At 40.1% G+C, this 22,071-nt stretch overlaps 1 protein-coding gene across 5 annotated transcripts; it reads right to left on the bottom strand.

Annotated features, from left to right (window-relative positions):
* Window positions 1–274: 274 nt before the first annotated feature.
* Window positions 275–21,870, bottom strand: ST3GAL5 (ST3 beta-galactoside alpha-2,3-sialyltransferase 5). Of its 5 annotated transcripts, XM_032109362.1 has the most exons (8): window positions 21,755–21,828; window positions 17,167–17,299; window positions 12,077–12,198; window positions 10,224–10,338; window positions 7,695–8,038; window positions 6,120–6,306; window positions 4,067–4,225; window positions 275–2,898 (listed from the first exon to the last, which is right to left on the bottom strand). In XM_032109362.1, exons 3-8 carry the CDS (start codon window positions 12,118–12,120, stop codon window positions 2,635–2,637), a joined length of 1,113 nt encoding a protein of 370 aa, XP_031965253.1. In that variant the 5' UTR covers window positions 12,121–12,198; window positions 17,167–17,299; window positions 21,755–21,828; the 3' UTR covers window positions 275–2,634. The 5 variants fall into 5 exon arrangements, with proteins under 5 accessions (XP_031965253.1, XP_031965248.1, XP_031965250.1 ...); XM_032109357.1 differs by lacking the exon at window positions 17,167–17,299 and having other exon boundaries at window positions 12,087–12,198; window positions 21,755–21,870; XM_032109359.1 differs by lacking the exon at window positions 17,167–17,299 and having other exon boundaries at window positions 12,087–12,195; window positions 21,755–21,870.
* Between the last annotated feature and the right edge of the window lie 201 nt (window positions 21,871–22,071).

Below are 22,071 nucleotides of genomic sequence, written 5' to 3'. Positions count from 1 at the left end.
CCCAGTCCAAAATACTCTCATCCACATTAACTTCAAAATCCTGGAAGCCCACAATATGGTCAGTGTTGAGAGGGATTCTCCCTTCCAAGCACCAGACAGGTAATTCCACTGTCAGGTATTAAAAAGGCATAAATGAACAGAGAAAAAGCTACCAGCTACCACCGTCCCTGCTTTTGGGTACCTGGGATTGCATCAAGACTTTCAACTGGATCAGCAAGACATGAAAAATCCTTAACAAAGGAGGGAGAACAAATGGAACTGAGAGACAAATACATAAATAGAAAGTGGTTTCATCACTTTATTGCTTTTTACTGCCATTACACAGAGTGTCGAGTCTGCACAGACTACCATGGAGAACAAGGTTTTATCACAAGCCATAAAACAGGTAGGAAATCTAATCCTACATCCACACAACTTGTGAATTTGACAGTGAATACAGCATCTCCAAAAAGCTATTGGCATTTACATTAATCAACTGATTAAGTTGCTGAATAAAACAAACTGGTGAGGGACCAGGTGCTCAGAAACACAGACTTCTGGTGTACTCAGGACATCCTCCCAACACACATTCTGAAGTCTTCCAAAATTTCATTAATACTAAACAAAATTAAAGTATTCTGCTTCCAGTTTAAATACCACAAGAAAATAGTTACCACATTTTAATATATTAACTAAAGGACTATTTGTATAAAACTCTTCATACTTGAAATACTTTTAAATTAAATAATAATATACTTACAAACCCCCCCCCCGCCCCCCCCAGATTAGAACTTTATTGCTAGGATAAAAATTAATGCTTTTCATGGAGGAAGAGGCTAGATTAATATTTTTGCTATGAACACAAACAGAGACAAGAATTTCTGATTTTCAAATTTATTCACCCCCCACAACTGACTTTCAAGGACATAGAGGTATGTGGAATTTAGGAAGGACGAGGTCCACAACTTTCTTCAGTTATGTTTTATGATCTGGTGTCCTTCCATTGCCTCTCAGTATAACAGTGAGCATCAGTCTGCTGCTCCTGCATTCCAACATTATCATTCATTAGATCTTCTCTTCCTGAAATAAAAACCCAAAACACAACCACCCTAATCTTGCACTTCCACTTGAGTATTTTGAAAACTTGGAACTACAACGTCATTCATGTCTTTGTCCATAACAAAGAAAAGTGGGAACATTCACCATGTGGAGAGTTCCTGACTATGAACAATGTTTCTAGGCCAACCTTTGATCGATTTGCTGACCAGCTTTCAGTCCCAAAGGAAGCCTTTTTCACATACTGTAGATTGAGTAACACAACTCCTCAGTGCAAACAGTCATACCTGATACTCTACTAATAACAAAATAAAAATTAACATTAAAGCTTGCTTACAGATTTGCACAGTCCAGTGACTTTGCAGTGCACAGATTTCCACCCCCAAGAACATACAGCTATAGCTTTCTTTTCTCTTTTTGTTTTTTAATTATGCTGCTTTCAGCAGTTATCTAGCTGGCTACTAGATTATACTACTTTCTTAAAGTGATTTTCTTCTTAACTTATACATTCACCCAATTACTGACTTGGGAGAAAACTAACAACTCAACCTCTCCAATCAAATAGTCAATACTGGACTTCACACAGGTTATCAGCATTGCAAACTATTAAGGTGACAATATCTATAATTAATTACTTAAGGATCATAAAGTTAACCAGTGGAAATTGTAATATAATCATAGATTCTAGTATTGCTAAATGATTCATACAAACTAGTGTTTCATAGAACCAGAAATTATTGAGTCACTCAAAAAAAATTTTTTTTAAAAGGGCAGATTTTGTATTAATGCCACTTCTTTAATTGGGGTAGCTGAACTCTGCTGCAGATCATTTAGTTGGAAACATTTAGATGGGTCTTCAGGAACAGAAATGACAAATGGCTTTTGGGCTAAAGCCTCCTCTTGGCTAAATCCTCTTCTAGAGTGCCCTGGGCCCAAATGTGCTTCACAAAGCAAGATTCTAACCCAAAACATTGATATTAAAACCATTGATGTATTAATCATGAACATCAAAGTACTTACTACTCAGTTGTTGCCACAACAATTCCTTTTCCTTCAACTCCACTCCTACATCTGTCCTTCACCCCCAAAAAAATGTATTCGCAAAAGAATATAAATATTTGAGGGGTGAATGCAATGCTCAAGCTCAAGACATGAAAGACTCAAGAAGCCTATGCCTTTCTTTTCATGGCACACATGAAAAGGAGTCAAGACACCAAGACCTGGACCAACAAAGACAGCAGATCAGTGGAAAAAACTCTTGCATACTGCTAGACAATTCAGGCCAGTCATGTGCGCTCCATATACATCTGAAAACAAAACAATCTGCTTTTATTCAGACAACTTAAAACATTAAATACTTTAAATGGATGTCTTTCAACTCCAAGTCATATTTACATAGCTATTCACAGAAATGTGCAAAGTAAAATCTGACAGGAAAATTAACTTAAAAGTCCGACAACTTGAACGCGGCATTAAAAAAGGCAGCAGGGATTCCACATCTATTCCGTGGATGCTTTAAAGAACTAAAGGTAGGGAAAGAGTTGATCCAACTGAACCTCTGGAAATGTAACAAATCCCATCCATGCTGCACGTTGGTCACTAGCTCTCTTTGCTGCAGAATTCACAGTGTATCCCTCCAGTGAGGTCTTTGACAACTTTTGCTTTGATCAGTTTTTGCAGGAATTTTGTCTCACTTGTCACATTGTGCATAGTTTGTTCTTTCATGGCAGCCATGCAGAGGTTGTTGTAATAGTGCAAAGGTGTGCTGGGCTGATCCAGGTCATATCCAAATCCTGCTAAGCTCACTTCATCACATAAATGTGTGGCCAGAACAACTGCTGTGACCCCAATTGTAGGTACATTCTAAAAAGGGAGAAAAGTGAAATTTGCTCAGTTCAAACATATTGTCCTTTACCAGGTTTATAAACACTTTACACAATTCAGTGGCTTTGTCTATTCCCTCTCCTCATTAAAAAATGAAATCAATTAAAGCTACAACTAAAAATCAATTCAGTGAGCAAATAAAACTGAAAACTCCAAGGCAAAATACCAGTACAACTTAAGTATTTGCATTTAATGAAGCTTTTGGCTGTCAACACTTATTTTTTTTTTTCCTGTGAAGGCAAGATGCCCTATCACTGTGTAATTAAACTGCAAGTGAACCTTCACTTCAAACAACTCCTGACAGAGTTAAACTTGACATTTCTTGATGTACTTATTTCAGTCTTGAGCAACATCAGGTTCTCTAACAGTATTCTTCAGAATATGATTTTTCACTGAACAACCTGTGAAGGAGGCAAATATAGTACAGTACAATGAAGATACTTAGCTTGATGATAAATAAATGTGAGAAGATCCTTCAAATATTTGTGCAATAATCTTAAGTGCTTTCACACAAAACATAAAAAGATAGGGGCTAGTCAGTATTTTTTGTAGTTCAAGAGGAATAGTGACATCCAACTTCTCAAACACACAAAGTAACAAAAATGCAGTGTATAATTAAACCAGGCAATCCATCACTCCGTGCCACTGCTGGAGCAAAGGACATGGAGGGAGGAAATGCCCATCAGCTGCTACTGAGCATTCTGTGGCAGACACAGTAATTCCAACAGCTGGAAGGCTGCTTTACACTAGCCTGGTTTCCAGACTGTCTCTGCTTTCCCTGCAGCTGGAGACACATCTGTCTACAGCTGATGGCTGGTTTGGCTTAACAGGGCTGCTCTTAACAGGCTTAACATACATCAAATACATGTTTTTAAACACTGGAATGAGTTTATGTCTGGCTGCATCTGAATGCCATTTCATGTCAGCATACACAGGAAAACACCTCATCTAAAAAGGTGAGCTGAAATCTTACTTTGATTTTGCACAAGAAAATACAAGACTCTTTTGAGAGCACATTAATTTCCCTATTACCTGAGACCAGCTCTAAAACTGCACAGAGAAAGTAAAGAGACCAAAATTTTTTCAGTTTCTCATTTTGTTTACCTTGTATTTTACTGTCTCCTTTTGGTGAAAGGAAACTTCTTACCTTATCCCAACCCCAGAATTTTGATCGAGGCTCAGGGAACTGTAAAATGTCTAAAGCTGTCTCTTTGATAATGACTGGATTCAGAATCCGAAACTGCTTTGATGTGAAAGGAATTTTCTCAGCAACCTCCTTCCAAAAGAAGAGTCGCACCCACAGAGGCTAAGATAAATAAAAAATACAGTTCAAAGGGAAACTCTGAGAGAGACAAAGCACACAAGTTACAGAATTCACCAGTGACCCTGAAAAACTCAGCAAATAGTTTACAGCTAAGGTGGTTCAGAAATATCAGTTTACAGATCAAACGACTCACCCAAAAGAGGAAAAACCTTTGAAGTACCTGGAACTGCAGAGAGGACAGCAGAGGGAATAGCTGTTTATTCTAAATATTTGACTGCACTTCGTGTTAATCAGTCAACATATTCACCAGCACCCATAGATTCTTCAGGCTATCCCAGCACAGCTGAGCAGGCAACAGTATTTAAAGAAACAGGTAAGGGAACCACAGTTTCCCACAAACATTAACCAGGCATTCTGAAGCAAGCACTGGATTTAAAACAATTGTGCTCAAGCTTTGAAGTGAAGAGCTGTTGTTTGACAGCATCCACTGAGTGATGAATGTAACCCTTCAGAAGAGGATTTACACAGGGCTCAGAAACTCAGATTCTGATCTCATGCCACTGCATTTAGCTAGATGCCTGCTAATGGAAGAAAAAATACCGTATCACACTAATTCTACAAGTCTTTCCATGGAATGGGCAACATTCCATGCAAATGATAAAACTGATACAGCTGCAACAGACCTATATTTTTAAACAGGCTTTAAGGAACAGCAGCTTGAACTGATCAAATACAAGTTGCAGCACTCCCATTTTCCCAGCCATGCTCTGGATCAGTTTATTTCAGTATCAGTGCCTGCACAGAGAGCTGAGCCAACTGACAGCTGAGTATTTGAGAGAAGTAGGTTTGCAGTTCACAGAATCACAGAGCTGTTGAGGATGGAAGGGACCTCTGGAGATCACATGGTGCAACTCTCCTGGCTCAAGCAGACACTTCGAGCCAGATGCTCAGGACCACATCTAGATTATTGTGAGAAAGATGTCCATGGATATTCAACTTGACAAGCTCCCTCTTGTCCTATCACTGGGCACCACCAAAAAGAGCCTGGCTCCATCCTCTTTGCACCCTCCCCTCATGTATTTATGTACATTAATAAGATCCCCCACAAGCCTTCTCTTCTCTAGGCTAAACACTCCCAGCTCTATCAGTCTTTCCTCATGGTAGAGATGCTCCAGTCCCTTAAGCATCTTCCTGGCTCTTCAGTGTAACAGTAGACAGTCATGCTCAAGATTAAACAGACCGTCTCATATTGTAAAAATCATAGAATTAAGAAGGGAATTTGGAGTACCTAAACTAGCATAGATCAAACTGTTAAAAAACTTGACAGGCCTTCTTCTAAATCTCTCTCAGTAATTCTTATTTGGTGAGATTATCTGCCTGCAGATTGAAAGAAGTGGAAGCCACCAATTCAAATTAATTTAGAAACATGAAATTCTTCCCCCAGTTCCTCAGGAATCTCAGCACTTCTTTAAATGTCTAGTGAAAAATAAGCAACCTCATGATTTAGGAACCCCAGAAAAATGTTCAGTTACATGTTGACTGCATGTATGCCCATTGTAGCAGAACAGACTTTAGCTGCTAAAAAACCAGACTGGCATTCACAAATCACATTTCTATTTTGGGCTCTGCAGACTTGTTAAAGTCACTTAAACCTAATGTGAAATGAATTCCACTTTAGTGAACACCCAGTATGTCACGTAGTCTGGTGCAAACCACCAATATCTCCACAAAAAAGAAGTGTTACTGTCAGCATGGGGCTTCAACACAAATGCTGGTCCAACTGTAACTAGGAGACGAAGCTAAAAAAAACCCACAAGGTTATAGAAAAGATCCTCAGCATGCTAAATCAGGAAGGAACAGATCAATCAGCTTCTTTAAGCATTACAAAACAAAACAAAACAAACAAACATACAGGTAGATATGTCATGTTACATACCAAGGTTTCATTTTTTATCATGGCTTGAAGCCAGTTGAAATCAACACTTTTAAACAAAACAGCCACAAACAAGCTTGCAGGAGGATACTCGTGTTCAGAAAGGGGGGCTCCTTCGGGGTAAGTCATCCGTATTGTTGTTTTGTTACCAACGTGATCTGTGTAGCCTTGAACTGGTGCATCATTTAACCTAGGGGAAAAGAAGCCCACAATGGAGAGGTACTAAATAAACAGGTCACAATCTCATTAAAATATCAGACACTAAGCAAAAACTTGTTATTTGGCCCCCAGATTTTTAACAGAACAGACTATGGTGTTTTCTCACAACCCCCATGTTCCTTATCTCATGCACTCTTCCAGCCCTTATCTTTGGGAGGAAGCCAATTCTATTTCCTGATTAAATGGCACAAGTACAGAACTTCAGAAAGAAAAGCTTGAAGAGTAAAGTGACTTAAGACAGCATTGCAGAAATTCATATCTATTGCCTTGTGTCAACTCAGAGAGGCATAAAAGTGGGAGGGGAAGAAAACACACAAAGTTGCCTGTGTTATCCTTATCATATATATATATTTATATATACACACACACACTCAAGTATTCCACACAAAAAATCATTCAAATTATCCCTACAATGCAATGTAATGCATCCTGTGGGTTTATATCACTCCAGCTCACCAAAAACTTCAGATGCTGGCACACTGCTGACAAGAATGTCATCATCTTGATGCCATGAGTTCTGCAGAACAGCTCAAGCCCTGCAAACTTTTCTATATCAACAAAAAAATCACCTTCATCCTGCCAGCCCTAATTTCAGAGGACAGCTAATGCAAGTTCTCTGCCCCTCCACTTGCTAACAGGTTTCTTTCCCTTTGAATAAGGGCTAGAAACTCAATGAATTATTCCCTTTACAGGAGGAGCAAGCCTTAGTTTCCAAAAAAAAAAAAATTGGGAAAATGCTTGTATTAAATTTATTTGTAACTTTACATGATTCAAAACAAGAAGGAGAGGTCAAACTGTAATGTTCAGAAGGCACAAATACAGAGCATGTAATTCAGATGTCAGAAATCATGGGCAATCAGAAAAAGCAGTCACTGACCTCATAAAGATAAGGGTAGATAAGTGTGCTATAAAGTGTGTAAGCAAACTGTGTACTGAAACATCAATTAATTTTTATTGTGTTTGAAATAGCTGTTATAAAATAATCTTTCAAATAAGCACCCAAACTGGCCACAGGGAAAAAAAGCAGAGGTGAGTCCTTATCCTGAAAGTTAAGATTTGAAAGCTTTAAAATGTGAAAGAATAAATCCAGTACTGTCTACTTGTCCATGATGTCACTAGTTTATATCTAGTTTCTGCCCATGTGATTTTTGTACCTGGAGTCCTTCCTTGTAAACATGACAATTTATTTTGCTCCTAAGACTTCAAATTCCACCAAGTCACAATTAAATTTCTCAAAAGCACTTTTACAAGCAGTCTTTTAAGTTGCATAAATGTTGGAGATATTTTCCCCTTAAAAAACAATGCTGGCTCATAAAATAATGATGAAGTAGTTGGACTCCTTAAATGGGAAATACATACCTTATAACAATATCAAACTGATTCAGTAAGTGACCCAGCTCTGATCCATGAAGAATTCCACCACTGCCAACAACAACACAACGCTTACAATGTTTTGACTTCAAATCTTCTGGTAAATCATGCTCAGGTAAGAGTTCAAGGAGATCTTTAAGTTTATCAAAGAACTTGTGAAATCCAAATGGAGGTTCATATTTAAATAAAGCTTCATCTTCATTTATATTTTTCCTTACAAAGGGAGATATGTCCACGCTGTATTTCTCTGCAAACAACTTCCCCATTTCCTTCTTCACATAAGAAGGTCGGCACTGCTCCTGCAATGCGGCGCTGGCAAATTGCTGTGCCCTCTGAAACAAAACACACGGGGTTTCAGCCAGGAAAGCCAGCTGCAGGAATGCACAAAGCCCTTGGAATGTAGCCCACCAGCTGACCACCAGCAGTTTAGCAAACACAGGGGTTACAAAGAAAGTTTCAGTGTGGAAGTACAACACATTTTAAAGCATTTCCTCAAACGCAGATACAAACCAGCGCAAAGTCAAAACCTGCAGAGGAATTCCTCTCCACTCAACCCCTTAAATCTAGGTAAGAGGTTTTCTAAAGAATATATTAGGCTAAAAGAAGTGCTAAGTGAAAATGAGCCATTAGTACTATCATTTGCAACACCAAATAAAAAAAATCTAGACATACTTCTACCCATCCAATTTAGCAGCAAGTGGAATTCTACTCCGCTGCTCAACTGCATGATCTGAGTTCTGCCTGTGGTAGGATTCTACCAGAGACACAACCATAGGGTAAAAGTTCTGTGCAACAGCAGCTGGACTCGCTTACCAGAATGAAGCAACACTTCTTCCATAAATATTGCTAAAGTGCTAAAGACTAAAACATGACTTTAAAAGGAATTACAAGTGGGGGTGTTTGGGGTCTTCTGTCAAAGACTAGTCACCTAAATAAGAGACTACAACTCCATACTGCATAAAAAGATTAAAGTGACAGACAAAACCACACATTGATCCATCTTGTAATAAAACCAAAACACTATTAATGTACATTTTTAAAAATTTGTAGTGGCAAGCTGGTATCTGATGTAGAAAGAGAAACAGCAAAGGTATTACTTTTATCAGTTAAAATAAAATCTTGTTTGCATCATAACTTTCCCAATAAACTCTGCTGGTTTTTCCTCCACTGTATTTAAAAATAACCCATGAGCAAACATAGCAGTCAGAGACACAAGATTCAAATCTACTGCTAATTTAGCTCTCCTCTACTGTTAAGGAACAGTAGTGTGTATCTGTGGGCACAAGAAGGGAAGTTTTGCTGCTGGTTTTCCGGGGGTTTTTTTAACTGAGATTGATGTACAGAACTTCCTCTGCCACCATTGTGAAGGTTTCTGCAAGTTTGGGCATAAACACCACACTGGGCAAAGCATGACTGAGCAACTTCACGCTGTACTGTGTTGGCAAGAGTTACTGCATCTTTGGAAGAGCCTCATTTTAAGGCTGATATTTGCACACCTTATCAGTAAAAATTAATGCAAATCACTTGACAATTGCCTCAAACACTTTGTAACTATCTACTACCTAACCAGACCAGAGAGATGCTCTTTGTTCATCCTGCATCTAACACAAACAAAACAAATAATGAAACAGCATTAAACACAGTTCATGAAGTCTTTAGGTTTGCTTGATTTAAAGTGTTTGTTCTTCAGAATCAAGAATCTGTTGTTGAAAAAATAAATAAGTCAAACGAGAAAAAAGGGGAAGCAAAGAGGGTCAGAAGGGGAAAGATAGGCACTGAAGATGATGGGAGGTGGGGCAGGATGCACGTGCAGTAATGCTAAAATGAGACTGTCTTAAGCCAGGGCTTCTGCTGTAGGTTGCCTTTTAGCATTGAGACATTCAAAGACAGAAACGTAACAGCTCTAAGCCAGGTAAGTCCTGTTACAAAGTGCAAATAGGATAAGTAGCAAAGGCTTTAGCCTGTTACACCTGTTGAAAAGCCACATGCAAAACTGTAGCTAAAGTAAGTAACTGCTACCTTAAATGAACAAATTAAACAATAGCTGCACCCTCCTGGACATTTGCCCTGTGATTCCAAAAACATCTGTGCAACTACAAGGCAAAGCAGACTGGGAAACTGGCTTTGGTGAAAAAAAAAAACCCCTTTGGTTTAACATGTTAGGTTTGGGTTGTTTCAGGTTTTTTAATATGTTACTTTTCATTTGCATCAATCCTCTGATCACCAGTGTCATCTGCACTGATACGACGATATGATGACACATCCATTTCAAATGTTAAAGTCACAGTTATCTAATTTTACCCCTAAAAACCCAGTTTCTCTGCGTGCTTCTGTTGTAACTTTACAAGAACAAAAACCAGAATGTCTATGACATGAAATGAAGCAAAATATACTTCTGCTCAACAGATAATTTAAGCATTCTAGTTCTTTGTACAGAACCTTATAACTCTTGTATTGTCAATTAATAACTTTTTTTTTAAGCTAAGTGAAAAATAAAGAAAGTCAAAAGATACCAACCCTTACACGATCAAGGTCCACATACGGCATTTTTGTTCTGTCACATTCCTCAGGGCCAAAATGTAATTTGAGGATATAAAGGAAGCACCCTCCAACCACAAACAGTGCAAGAATTCTAAAAACAAACAGGACAGTGAGGGGTAGGAGAGAGAAACAAACAAACAAAAAAATCTTTTTTCCCATGTTCAATCAACTATTAAATCAATATTTTTAAGCAAATTTAAGACAGTTGAACTTCACGTTAATACTTGCATTTGAATCAAGCAAAAAAACCCCTATTGGCTTGTTCACTTCAAGTCTCTCATAACTCTTCAAAGTTATCTGCAGGAGAGCATGAACATATATAGATGCTTGGATAAAGAAAATGCCTGCATTATATACTTTAAATGCATCTCTGATGAGTCAAACAGTTCTCTTCACATAATGAAACCAAGAGTGACTTTTTTTTCTTCTTTGAAGGTCAACTCTGTCTTGGAATACATACTTCCATGCAAGCTAAAAAAAATGCTGGAACTTCAAATTGCATGATTTTGGGCCAATGGCCACCAGTGAAACAAAACTTCCAACTCACTGGCAGGCCAGAATGCAGAACTTAGATGCTCAGGTTTATATTAAGAAGCCTTAGCTACTTACACCCCCAAAACAAGCAGAAGAAAAAGTCCAACCAACTTTAAAATTGAAGAACATAGACTATTTATATTTTTGATCTACTAATTTCTCATTCCTAAGGAATACCACTGTTGATGTCCAAACAGTCACTTAGCTCATTTCATGTTTAAGCCCATCTGCAGAATACTTACATCATTATTTGGTTAAAGTTGTGGTTGTTGCTCAAGTATGTAGTTTAAGCTTTATTACTGATTTTCATTTCCTATTGTTTCCTAAGAACTGGACATTTGTTTAAATGTCTTGAAATAATATAGAAGTTATTAAGTGCCCAATGCTTCTTGAAACCCTTTCAGATGAAGTTAATACAGATTTCCAATGTTTTTTTTTTAAAGTTTGTACTATATGAACTAAGAGATGCAATCCTGGCACTCAGTGTGCAGTACAGGCTGCAAACAAGGTGACCACTGGAAAAGCAGCACTGTTCTCACATCTCACGTAATTAAATTACCTTTTCCACTGATAGGTGATCTAAGAGCTTCATTAGCATGTTAGGCTGCAATCCCTGGAGATCAGCCAACAGGCAGAAAGCAGGGGATTCACAGCTGACAAATGAAGCTGGTTTTCCTCCAGAAGTTTATCAAGTATCCCCAGGTTCAGCTGGGGCTGCTACATTCAGGTTATATCCACCTGTGGATATAACAGTTTGTCTTTGGGTTTTTTAAGCTTTAAGACCTAAAAATTCATGTGGCATCACAGTAGTGAGCTTTCTAGGTATAAAATATGGTCCTGGATCTACATGTGTACACAGCCTTTAATTCTAATTTGATGTCAAGCTATAAACAACGGAGTAAGGTTTTTGATGTAGCATTCCAGAAGTCTTCATAGCAAAATAACTATAAAAACACCTCCCCAGGATACTCACTCAACATACACTGGCCTTTCATTCCCTCAGTTATCAGGCTGTACAAAAGTCTCAGCATTGTTATTTATCTGCATACAAAAAATGATTGGAAATACTTGTGAGTGAAGTACTACGATCTCACTTTGGCTTGGGAAAACAGGTACTACAACAAGTTAACCTGGGCTCCAGAAAGTGTTTTCAGTGTCCTACAGAAAGCTGTGTGCCTAACTCCCTGTTCAAAGCCCATGGTAATCCTATGCCTTGATTTCTGCATCCTTTTTGTAACTGCCCAGACTGGGGGGAGAACAACTGTCCTCTGTGTAGCTGTGACAATGACACTTACTTGCGAGTACCTTTTAAAAACCAGCTTGGTCTTCTCATCTTCATGTGCAGCCACCTTACACCATTGCACAGGAGGTGAACGATCACTCTTTAGCTTCACAGAGTTACTGTCACTCAGCACTGCTGTAAAAAACAAAGAAAAAGTTATCATAACTTTTGCTGAATTGAAGAAAAGTTCACAGGACGTACATGGAGTGACAACTTTATTTCCCAGAGAAGACTGTGATTCTCAGTTATGGTGGCAGGAATACTGAATTGCTCCTGACCCCCTTGTGATCAAGAACTCACTCATTTTAGCTGCATCACCAAAAAACGATTCTAAAAATGTTGCCAGGTATTGGTCTTTGCATTCTTCATAAGCCAGAAGTAGAAACTGTGGGAGCAGCAAGACTGCAATTATTATATCAGCACACTCCAATACTGGTTTTGGGAAGAAAAATGCAGGCTGGCACATCGTCTCACAGGCTGCTGCCAGTAACCAAAGATGGAAGATGGAATCCCCATGAAGAGCCTACCCATATGAGTCTGCTGGTTTTCCCAAGGAGAAGGAACACAGGCAAGGGTTTTTCCTGTCCTACCCACCCAAAGCAGCACTCCCTTTGATCAGCCAACTATGGAAAGGTGCAGCTTGCTCCTCCACAGCGGAGGATTTCAGCCCTACTCCTTCCTTTGATCTCAGCGCTTGACCCTCTCTGCTCTCCACTGCAAAGGCGTTCGCCTCTTCTGTTCTCCTGCCAAGAGTTCTGTCACAAGAACTTCTAAAAAAGAGCAAGGCTAAGGGAAGACTTTTATCTATGGATGATCTTTCTCATTCTCTTTTCCACCCCTTGTTATTGTATATGGTGATATGTCCCATTTGAACCAGCCTGTATTGCTACTTGAAAACACTGTTTGATTTGACAAACAACTGAAGTTCTTGAACACCAGGATGAAGGAGCTGAGGAGACAGAAGTACCCCCTCTTGATCTCAAACCCAGTCCACTGAAATTTCAAGGGTATCTAATTCGGAAGATGACTCAGTCTCTTTGCACAATCATCATTTCTCAGTAACAAATTTGATAATCACAATACAAGGTCAAATGCCAAAAAACACTGTGAGGGTGGGACAAGGAGAGATAAAGACCAACAACAGCATCTGAAGTCCTCTGAAGAGCAGACAACAGTCAAGTCATCCTTTCAGGGTCACGTGCAGATGATCACAACCCACAAAACAGAGCAAGGCAGAAAAAGCTGAATGGCTTTTGCCCACAGGAAACTTCACCAGTTACCTCAAACACAGATAACTTGGTTATTGTGACATCACTAAGAACATCAAATTCCCCACCTGGCTGTATTTACTAATTGCACAGACTCTCTGAGCTGTCACACCTGTTTGCAGGCCTTTATAGCAGCCCCTTTTAGCAGCTCTGAAAACACTAAAATCTGAAGTCAGTACCATCATGGTAGTCTTGGAACAGGGTAAACTGAAATTTAAGGGGTAAGTGACATCCCCCAGAATTCTAGCAGTTAAGCTGGAAATCAAATCCAGCTCTTGTCTACAACACAACCTGTCAGGACACAAGGACACAGGACAGCAGGTCACAGGGAACCTATCAAGCCTTAAAAGCTCCTCATTTTCTCAGAGCAACACCTTGTCTTTATGGGCTGCATCTATACCACTGAATAAAAGCAGCACTGGAGTGCAAATCTGGGTGTTGACATCACCACCCCCGTCATCCACATCAGTTTGCTCTCAGCTAAAATTTGCAGCAAATCATTCAAGTTCACATGGGTGAAGATGTCAAAAAATTTGTTACAAGGACCATATCCCAGGGTCAGTTATGGATCACCAAGTTAAACTGCTCTGCCTTGAGATGTTCCGTGCCATCCCAGCACGACTGGTACAATCACCTTTTATGATACACTTCCTTCCTGCCACACTACAAAGACAAATCAACTCAGCAGCTCTCATCCAGCACCTTCCCACTAACACATCTTGGAGATGACAGGGATCCACAGACATCACACTGTCAGGATGCACAGGGAGCAATCGCAGTTCACAGAGCAAGATCACACCAGCACACAACAGCAGCAGGGATCAGAGGATGCTGCAGAGAGTGAACATGGCCTGCAGACCACGTGGAAGCTCCAGGACAGCTGCACAAAGAACAGAGAGGACATTCCATCAGATCATGTCAGAGGAGACAGCCTCACACCAGTACAAACAAGTGGCACTCAGCACTGTTTCGGAAAGGGAAGAGATCACGCACTGACACCGATGGCTCACGGCAGGGACATGACCACTGAACACTGCTACAGCACAAAACAAGGCAGTAATTACATCTGTCAGCCCCACAGATCTCCACAAACACATATGGGGAGAAGTATAAAATGGGACTTTTCTTTTTTAAAAATAAAAAGGCAGGAAACAAGCTTCACCTATTTTCACTAGAGAACAACGCAGGTAATAATTCTCGGGTAAACATAAAGAGGTAACTTGGTCAAAGACCATAGGAACCTAGGTCAGAATGGATTCTGCACAAAATAATGAGTTAGACTTGGTACCTGGCTGCAAGAGATCTGAAAGACGAGAAGGCACTGAAGAGGTGGAGAGTGATGAAAACAGAAGGGAATTAAACAGGAATGCAAGACTGCAGTAAGCAAGTACTATCAGCCAGTCTTCCCAGCCTCTGAGCAAAAAAAATTCCAGTTGTTCCCTGCTTCACTCATCCTGGATGTGTAAAAAGAAACAAGGAAACAGAATTTAATTAAGCACCTCAGCACATCCTTTCCAAGTCCAACTCTAAGTACTCACAATGCTTTTTTTTGTTACATAAACAAGTAACTCACAAAATTTTCATTTCCTTTGCAACAGTTTACTTCAGTTTGACCTTTGTCATTTATGAACACGACAGATGATTCCTTCCTCAAGTAAGTTTATATATATATACAGACTGATACATAAATGCATCAAAATGCATCTGTCCTGCACAGCATTTTTTTACTCAGGTTGGATCCTGCATTCTTATTCCAGTCAATAAGGCCTTCCAGTGGCTACAATGGTGTAAGAGTGCTCAAAAGAGCAAGATGGCAGTAAAAAGCACTTTAGAGTGCACCCTTCCCACAGTCTTCCTGAATCTAAAAAAAAAAAAAAAAAAAAAAAAAAAAAGAAATCTCCAAGTTTGCAGAGAGAACCAAGATCCCAAGAGGACCAAAGAGATATTGCATACAAACACCATTACATTCTTGCAGGAAGGGGCCCTGCTACAGTTATTTTGAGAGCCATAAATGCAAACGTCTCGACTTGCATACAAAACAGCTCAGTAGCACTGTGGTATTGCAGCCACATTTTGCAGTGACGTTTCTATAGCTACTCATTGTGGTGTAATTAGTGAGCACTTGGAGGATTTAAATTTGTTTCATCTACTGAACTTAAGTGATCTGTGCAAAGCTGCTTCTAAGGCTAAATTGTCCATTAATATAATATACTCCAAAGCTTTTTGTGGTGTTATTCTTTTCACCATGATTTACTTTTGTCTCATTGTTATTCTTAAGTAGACAACATTTCCACACTTGGAGTATTTCAGAAGCAATTCATTTAAGCCTTCAGGAAGTCTTTTCATGTGGGAATGCTAAAAGCTAAAAAGCAGCATGTATCAAGTTGTACATAACCACTGCCACACCCTGGAAAACGCATTTGGTTACATACAGCACCTGGATTCACCCAAAGACAAAGCCAAGGTCTCTCAGCAGGCACGGGAACAGGAGGAGGCAGCCTGCACATGAGTGCAGAACAATGCACACACCTGCATCCCTCACCAGGCTCCCATCAAGCCCCCAGAACCACAACCCCACACTTTCACTTAAACTTTCCCCTCTCACAGTACCACCAGAAGCAGTGGAAACACCCAGCTTTACAAGGCAGTCAATACCAAGGCCTTGCTGCACAGTGCAGCCTTTGAAGTTCATGTAACAAGACCAAGAAGCTTTCAGGGCAAAGCCCACAGCAAATGGAACCTGAAAGTCACATTCATGTAAAGGAATTACTAATCACGAACAGTGGGGCTCCAGAAGGCATTGAAGCAGAAGCTAAAACTAATGCAAAAATACCCCAAACCCACCTGCTCACTTCATGCCTCTTCCCAGAAATCAGATGCACGTAAGTTACTTGAACATACTTCCAAGATCAGTAAAGGGTAAGATGAAAGCTACTTGGTTTTGAGTAACATTTGTTTCAAAAAAGAAAGGCAAAGTTGAAAAGCAGAGAAGGTGTTCTCACACAAGGAACTTGAGCAAGGCACTCTTTATTGAGATGTGGTCATTATTCAGTAATGCATTCTGCATGGATTTCCTGTTCTGTGGCTTTTAAACCAAAAAAAAAAAAAATCCCACAGATATACTGCAAAACTTTATGCTAAAAGTTAGAAGAGAATAATTAAGAAAACTTAAACCGACTACACATTGGTTTTGGACACATTTGGAGAAAACAGATGACAAAAAACGGACAACTACAACCTTAACGTCTGTGATTACTTGCAAGAGTTGGGCCCATGAAAAGGTTACACATTTCAATCTATCCTCATTCTTGACCAAATAGATAAGATATTAATTTTCATTAAGGTTTTCAAAATTGATACAATATTTTAAGAGAATGTTATTAATTTATGTCAAAACACAAAAATTAGATTGGTGAAATTTACAGTTAGGATTGATTTTGTTTGCTTCTGCAGTACTGAAATCCTCAGGGATCAAAACATAAGGGCTGAGAAATTAAAAAAGGGAATGGTGGTAGTTTTTCTGGTTTATGCTTCAAAGTCAGTCACTAAGCAGAGCCTCTCAGATGACACCTAAGAATATGAAAAATTTAAACTTCTTCCTCTTCTGTTCTACTTTAAGACAATCATTACAAAACTGATTCAAAAATAAGTATAAAACTCTCCCAATTCCTTCCTATATCCATCCCACAATCTGTTCAATTCTCTTTAATGGACAAACCAGTCTTGATTCAGGGAATTTATAAGTAATAGGATTTTGTCAATGAATACAACTGCTAATCATCAATTCTAATATTGGAAAAAACAAAATAACCCATGAGTAAACACTGTATCTTACCATTTTACCTACTGTGGCATAGGAGGCCCACAAGTCCCCCAGGGTGTCCCTACTTGGGGACTCTTCCTTCCAAGTCTCCTTATTCAAAGCATGATACCTTCAATCCTTCCCATGCTTTCAAATGGCATCATCTCTTCATTGGAAACAATAAACCATAAAAAATAAAATTTCGTAAATAACTTCTATCTGTTTACATAAAACATGATAAACAAATCTTTTTAAGCCAATAACAATTAGGGGGGGAAATGGTAATGCAAAGAATAAAAATGCTGACGCTAAGGAGAGTTAGTTGTGCACCCCATTATACACAAAGGACTCCACAGTTACAGGTGTTGTACAGTCAAACTGCTGCCTTACAACTGCAATCCAAGGTATTTTTATCCATCCAAAACACAGAGTATTTCTTAATACAAAAACAATTTGGAAACATATTCTCTTGTGACATGAAGAATTTGTTATTAAAAAACAATCAATCCAGAAAAGGGATGAACATCCTCTAGCAAGAGGCACTCCAGAAACTGCAGTGTAGTGAAGGACTGCCTCACTTTCAGAGAATCACAGGATCATCCAGTTCCAACCTCCTGCCATGGGCAGGGACACCTTCCACTATCCCAGGTTGCTCCAAGCCCCATCCCAACCTGGCCTTAAGAAGTTCCACGGATGGGGCAGCCACAGCTTCTCTGGGCAACCTGTGCCAGGGCCTCACCACCCTCACAGTAAAGAATTTCTTCCTAATATCCAATCCAACCCTGCCCTCTGCCAGTTTGAACCCATTCCTACTTGTCCTGTCAGTCTGTGCCCTTTTCAAAAGACCAAGTCATGTCCAGCCTCTCATCCGCCAGCACGCCCAAGTCCCTCTCCTTGGGGCTAATCTCAATCCATTCTCTACTCAGCCTTGGAGTTGTGCAGAGATTGCCTGACACAGGTGCAGGACCTTGATGAACTTAATGAAGATAACTTTCCAAAGACTTCTGCAGAAATGAATCCAAATTTTTCAGCTGAATTTTAAACATAGGTTTAACAGATCAGGAAAGCTAACAACCTGCCCAGATGTTGGAATTGGATTTAAAATCTATACAAGGAAAGTAAAAAGCTTTTTATCTGGATGGCCCCCATCTGCCCGTATTGACAAAATACTCAGGAAAAGTGGGGAAAGAAGAACAACAGACAAGTTATCCCAAAGGAACTGTTTCTGATTGGAAAAACCTCCTTATATGACAAAATGAACATTGAAATACCTTCTTAAAGGATTTTTGTTCAATGGTACATGACAAAAATCCTCTAAAACCACAAGCATGAGGAAAAATTCCAGTGATATTAATGATCTGAGGGAGACTTAGCAGGAACGTGCTAAAGCATGAGAGACTCTTGTGTTATAATTTGTAGCAATGTATTCACTCTTGGATGTTTATCTTGAAATAATTTCCTGATCACCATCCTACCACATCCTATCACAAGACATAATGAGACAGCGCCCAGGGAGATGTTGCAGATTAGGGACTGACATCTTTTCACCAGAGGAAAAACGCAAAGCTAAATTTAAAAATTAAGTGACATCTGCCAATTATTTCTTCATCTACCACTATATAAATCCTGCAGTAAAGTTGGCACTTTAACATATTCAGATACTTGATAAACTTTCTTAGAATATTTTCTCCTTAGTGCCTATTACTATTGAATGAAAAAAGCATTTGACACCTGTTTTAATGAACAGAGTCAGTTGTTTTGATTAATTGCACAATACATCTCTGATGGCAGAAAAAAGTTTCACCTATAATACGGGTATAAACACCTACAACAGGATATTGATTACATTAGTGTATAATACATCTTACAAAATGAACTTTAGCTGGAAAAGCTTTTTAATCAGACAATAAAAATTAAAAAACAATGCTGTCTGTACAATCTGGAGTTCATTTGGTCAAGATCTGTCTCCTTAGAAAATGAGAACTTATTACTGAACACTATTCCTGTAGACACAATTGGTAAAAAGTGAAACAAGGAGCAAATGAGAATTTCAGAGCTATTGACAGAAACTCTCAAAGGCACCAACAGGATGACAGGTGAAAATTATTTGTTCTGGAGCCAAGAATACCACCAAGCAACAATAGTGTCCTAGAGGCATCATTATTTTTCTTTCCTTGCCTTGTGACACTCTACTTGTGTTTTCTTCCAATTGTTTAACGGGTAACTCCTACACCCTCGTTGCAACATCAACTTTGCAACCAAGTCATGAGATCGTTAACAACACTACATAATTGTGTCTACTTGAGCAACCTTTTCCTTTATGAAGGATACACAGAGGCTACAACTTCCTCTTAGCCTTGAGTCATCCAGATAGAACATCAAAAAAAATGGTTCCAATTATCAACTTAACTACAGACACTCAGAGTGTAACACCATCACTTCCTCTCTGCAGCATTCACAGGAAGCTTTTTGGACATTAATAGTGCCTGCTAAAATAATATTATAGAGAAAGAACTCTTACTGAGGTTCTAAATGACAGTTCAGTGTTCAAAACAGGGATACTCTCTTAATTTCACATCTGCCTTAGCACCCTTTTCCCTAGTCAAACTTTCCAGGCTTTTCTGTAAAACCTCTTTCAGGTGCTCTCAAGTGAGTAACAGCAAGAAAACATAACTAAAACACAAAAACAAGAAACATCAACAAGATGTGCTTCAACACTTAAGTGAGCTGTTGATGCTTTGAGACAGATGAAAGCAGTACCTGGATTTGGAATTTTTCTGATTCACAAATGAGCCACAGAAAGTCTGTGTCCCAGCCAAGCAGCAAGAAATGGGCGAGTTAAAGTACTGCTGTTGTGAACAGTGTGGTATTAAAAAGTTAAGTTTATTTCTTACAAGGGAAGCTTTTTAGACCCCCTCATCCCTAAGACTTCAGGACCTCACAGTGCTGATGGGACGGGTGAAGGAAGAGCTTCTCCCAAGGAGATCACAGAGCTTGCTTTGTCCAGCTTTGCAAAACAAGATTTGACAGTTTGTCCTTAGATACACCAAACATGTAAACACCAAAGCCAAAACCAAACCTTCCAAACAAAAGCACAATGTTAGCACACAGGAAAAGTGGACATAAACAAAGAGGGACTACAGACAAAAGATTCCTGAGCAGCAAAGGAATAGCCTTCCCATAGGAATAATGGAAAATAACAGACTACGCAAGTTTTAAGGAAGTCCTTAATAATTTATGAATAACATTATCAGTGAGAGCTGCTTGTGACACAGAAGTCCTCCATGATCCTGAAGTCCTATGTCCAGTTACAGTTGTGTGATTTCGAAGCACTGGACGTGCCTGCTGGAGATGCTTTAACGTGTTCTGTTTGAGCAAGTTTCATTCAGACTCACACGTAATTTGAAAACTACATCATGACAAGTTGGAAGCATTGTCTGGGTTTTTTTCAGTTACTTAGCCTTTATTATAACTCAAGAACTACTTAAGTCTTCCAGGGTCTCTTAATCTAAACAAAGAACCTGCCCACCAAATACTCTAACTCTCCAGCAGTCTTAGCGCATTTCGCATCTGATGTATGCAGAGCAAACAAAATTGAGTATTTTTAGCCCATTCTCCCCAGTAAAAGGAAGTTTCTGCTACCATACTCTGTCTTCTACATCCTGCCCCTAACTGCCTGTCAATCATTTGGTCAATTTGATGGAACTCTACAGAAGGAAGGACCCTAAACCCCAAGAAGTTGCAGGAAACTAGAGGAAGGATGAGCTCATTTCTCATCAATCCCACGGAAGCAGATAATGCATCAAAATGCTTTCATGCGCTAACTCTCCAGCTGCATTTTGACCTCTTAAAAGAAATCCCCCGAGTTTGGCTAGCAGAGGGCTTGGGAGATAGCTCAAGGTTTCCTGCTGCATGATCCAAAAAGGAGACAGTAACCTCACTGCAGCATAACAGATGGAATAACACAGTCCACATGGAAAACACCCCCTCTGAAATGAATCGTAAGCTGCAGCTTAAAAACATGTATCCAGTTTAGAAGCATAAAAGAGCACTTATCTCAACGAGTTTTCTTTAGAAAAATAATGAATACACATCTTTATCTACCCTCTTCCCCAGAATGAGACAAAGCCAGTCATTTTCCACTGCAGAGACCTTTACATCCAGAAATTTTAAGAACATTTCCTAATCATTTCCTTAACTAAAGAGAGCTGCAAAATAAACATCGCTCCTCCAGCAGCCTTCTATTTTGATCTTACTTAGTGAAATAGAAAAAATAAATACAAAACAAATCTCAGCACAAAGGGGAAAAAAGGAAACATTTTAGTGAGTAGTGCTGAAGGAAACAGAAAGGCTTTGGCAGCAACAGCAGACGCCGTATCTGGTTTGCATTCACATCACTCCAAGCATGAAAAGACAGAATCCCCCACCAAACGCCTATCGGAACCCGCAGAGAAGCAGAAGCCTACAAATTTTATTCCAGAGGAACAACTCAAGACAGCCGCAGCTACATCCTCTCCCTCCAGCCCAAAGCAAACACGACTCCCACCGCCCATCTGCTCCAGCACTCGCAGCCCCCACCTCCCCATCCCCGGTGCTCCCTGCCTGGAAGGGAGGGAGAGACCTGGAAGCGCTGGCGGTGGGGCACATCCTGCCGACTGCTCCAGCCCAAGCCCGCAGGCCCCGCGCCGCCGCATCGGCCTCGCCCGGCGCTGGCCCCGGCGCTGGCCCCGCTGCTGTGCCCGCGGTGTCCCCGGCGCGGTGCCCGCGGCGCAGCCGGGCCGGCCCCGCGGCGCTCCCGCCGCTGTGTGGCGCGGGCGGGGGCGGCCCCGCCGCAGGTAGCGGAGCCGGCGCGCGGGCGGGGGCGGCACGTGGCGCTGCGCAGCCAATGGGGGCCGAGCGCGGCGCCGCGCGGGGCGGGGGCGCCGCTCGCGCTGAGGG

This window comes from Corvus moneduloides, chromosome 5 (assembly GCF_009650955.1).
Source record: "Corvus moneduloides isolate bCorMon1 chromosome 5, bCorMon1.pri, whole genome shotgun sequence".
Taxonomy (NCBI): Eukaryota; Metazoa; Chordata; class Aves; order Passeriformes; family Corvidae; genus Corvus; species Corvus moneduloides.
This window is presented reverse-complemented; position numbering and strand designations above follow the sequence as displayed.

Excerpts from the sequence above, each read along its gene's own strand:
- ST3GAL5 (XM_032109357.1), bottom strand. The coding sequence starts at position 21,827 with ATGCGGCGGCGCGGGGCCTGCGGGCTTGGGCTGGAGCAGTCGGCAGGA. Across the intron at positions 10,339-12,086 it reads ACCAAGCTGGTTTTTAAAAG|AATTCTTGCACTGTTTGTGG; the intron begins GTACTCGCAAGT and ends GTTTGTTTTTAG. Across the intron at positions 6,307-7,694 it reads CAGTTTGATATTGTTATAAG|GTTAAATGATGCACCAGTTC; the intron begins GTATGTATTTCC and ends CTTTTCCCCTAG.